Source organism: Palaemon carinicauda, chromosome 20 (assembly GCF_036898095.1).
Source record: "Palaemon carinicauda isolate YSFRI2023 chromosome 20, ASM3689809v2, whole genome shotgun sequence".
Lineage (NCBI taxonomy): Eukaryota > Metazoa > Arthropoda > Malacostraca > Decapoda > Palaemonidae > Palaemon > Palaemon carinicauda.
The window spans coordinates 107,951,098-107,953,597 of record NC_090744.1 but is presented as its reverse complement, the minus strand read 5'-3'; the positions used below and the strand labels follow the sequence as shown (position 1 = coordinate 107,953,597).

The 2,500-nt window shown below is 27.2% G+C and overlaps 1 protein-coding gene across 1 annotated transcript in view; it reads right to left on the bottom strand.

The window, feature by feature from the left end:
- The window catches only part of LOC137660047 (uncharacterized), a 40,920-nt gene that overhangs the window by 23,273 nt on the left and 15,147 nt on the right, over positions 1-2,500 (bottom strand). Inside the window, exon 3 of the mRNA XM_068394772.1 lies at positions 2,000-2,007. Within this exon, the coding sequence (XP_068250873.1) occupies positions 2,000-2,007 (8 nt within the window). The remainder of the gene's footprint in view (positions 1-1,999; positions 2,008-2,500) is intronic.

The following is a 2,500-nucleotide window of genomic DNA, read 5'->3' as shown; positions in this document are numbered from 1 at the left end:
TTATTATTATTATTATTATTATTATTACCAGCCAAGGTACAACCCTAGTTGGAAAAGAAAGATACTATAAGGCCAAGGGCTCCAACAGGGAAAAATAGCCCAGTGAGGAAATATCAACCACAAGCTCGATTGGTAGAGTCCCTGTTGGTGTGGTTTCGGCTAAGAGGCGTAGGTTCAAATCTTTGCCTAGCCAGAAGCTTTTGTGATAAATGAATTTCAAGTGAATATACATTGCTAAAGGTAGAATTCGATATCAAATGCCATTGTGGTAGATATTCATATTGATTAAAATCACGAATGTTAGTGATAAATATTCATTATATCATAAAATATATATATATATATATATATATACATATGTATATATATATATATATATATATGTATATATATATAATATATATGTATATATATAATATATAATATATAGACAGATATCTATTAAATTGATATTGTGTATGTTCCGTTTTACTGGTGTCATATACAAACACTTTAATTTGCATTCGTTCCAGATACATGGACCCACCTATATATGTTTTGAAGTTATCTGATGGCAGGTGATATTATAATGCTTATTATCATTTCCTTCATAAAAAAACCTAGAGGAGATTAGAAATGTGAATGAAAATCCACAAGAGTCCAACACAATATGAACATTTTGCTTTAACAAAGAATAAAACACATATTGATCATAAGAGCATGTGTTTATATGTTCACGGTCCTATTATTCTGATGTATTATTCTCTCTCTCTCTCTCTCTCTCTCTCTCTCTAACTGTACTATATGTATTTGTACAGATGAATACCCCTAAAACTGATACAAAGACTCTCTCTCTCTCTCTCTCTCTCTCTCTCTAACTATTATTTAGGTTTGTGCAAATGAAACTCCTGATGATTAAGACAAGGATTATCTCTCTCTCTCTCTCTCTCTCTCTCTCTCTTCACTCTCTCTCTCTCTAACTGTTATTTATGTTGTGCAAATGAAACTCCTGATGATTACCACAAGGATTCTCTCTCTCTCTCTCTCTCTCTCTCTCTCTCTCTCTCTCTCTCTCTAACTGAACTATATGTATTTGTACAGATGAAACCCCTAAAACTGATACAAAGACTCTCTCTCTCTCTCTCTCTCTCTTCTCTCTCTCTCTCTCTTCATTAAGTCCTACACTTAATTTCCAAAGTGAAGTCATTTCCATGTAAGAAAGGATTATATATTTTTCTGGCAATAATGATAAGATGGAATACTAAGAGATTTTAAACCGTTCTAAAATAAATACTTAAATCCATTAATTTAGGTTCTTATAAAAACCTCACAAAAAAATAGAAATACTTGGTCTATCTGAGAAACATTTAAGTGAAACTACGTAAAGATTGAAAATTGTTTTTAAAAATCTTGTTTGTTTTTTGTAGGACATTCATGGTTTTATAAATGAAATTGGATTATGAATCTATATAATTGACTGCTGTTAAAGGTAATTCATATATAAAAACTCTCATGTTAGATCTACAGTATATAATATGTAAAGGTAAAATATTATTATTATATATTATTATTATTATTATATTATTATTATCATTGTTGTTGTTGTTATCATTATTATTATTATTATTATTATTATTATTATTATTATTATGATTATTATTATTATTATTAGTAGTAGTAGTAGTAGTAGTAATAGTAGTAGTAGTAGTAGTAGTAGTATTGTTTTCGGCTTATTATAATTATCATTATTAATATTATTATTGTTATTATTTATTATTATTATTATTTATTACTATTATTATTATTATTATTATTATTATTATTATTATTATTATTATTATTATTATTATTATTATTATTATTATGATTCATGCCATTACAGCAAATTATTCAAACATGTTATTTTATTAGCCTTTCTGTAAATTTCAAGAGAGAGAGAGAGAGAGAGAGAGAGAGAGAGAGAGAGAGAGATGGTCATGTTTTGTTATCTAAAACTTACTAAATCCTTTGAATGACTTACCGAAGTGTCTGTTGAAATATTCGTGAAAAGAGAACGTTGCAATGATATAGAGAACTTGATATCATGCAATTTGAAGGCTAACTTGAATTAATTTTTGTTGAACACTTATAAACAACTTTATTGTGTGATTCATGGTAGAAAAACTACATAGGGACACAGTAGCAAACGTATATAAAATTTATTCTAAGTTTTTATTGAAATAATATTACATGATTACGTTAATCGCTAGGTAGATATAAATATAATTTGGTATATATTTCAAACTCAAAACTATTTGCTTTTACAGATACTATTACTATAAGAAAATATATTTATTATATCAATACATATATTCAATGTACGTTATGTATATTTGTTACAGAGGAGTAAAACCATAGAATCATTTACATGATGGTCACTAGTCAAATTTAAACATGAATTTATCAAGCTTATCATTATCATTGATTGTAGTAGTAGTAGTAGTAGTAGTAGTAGTAGTAGTAGTAGTAATTATTGTCTTTG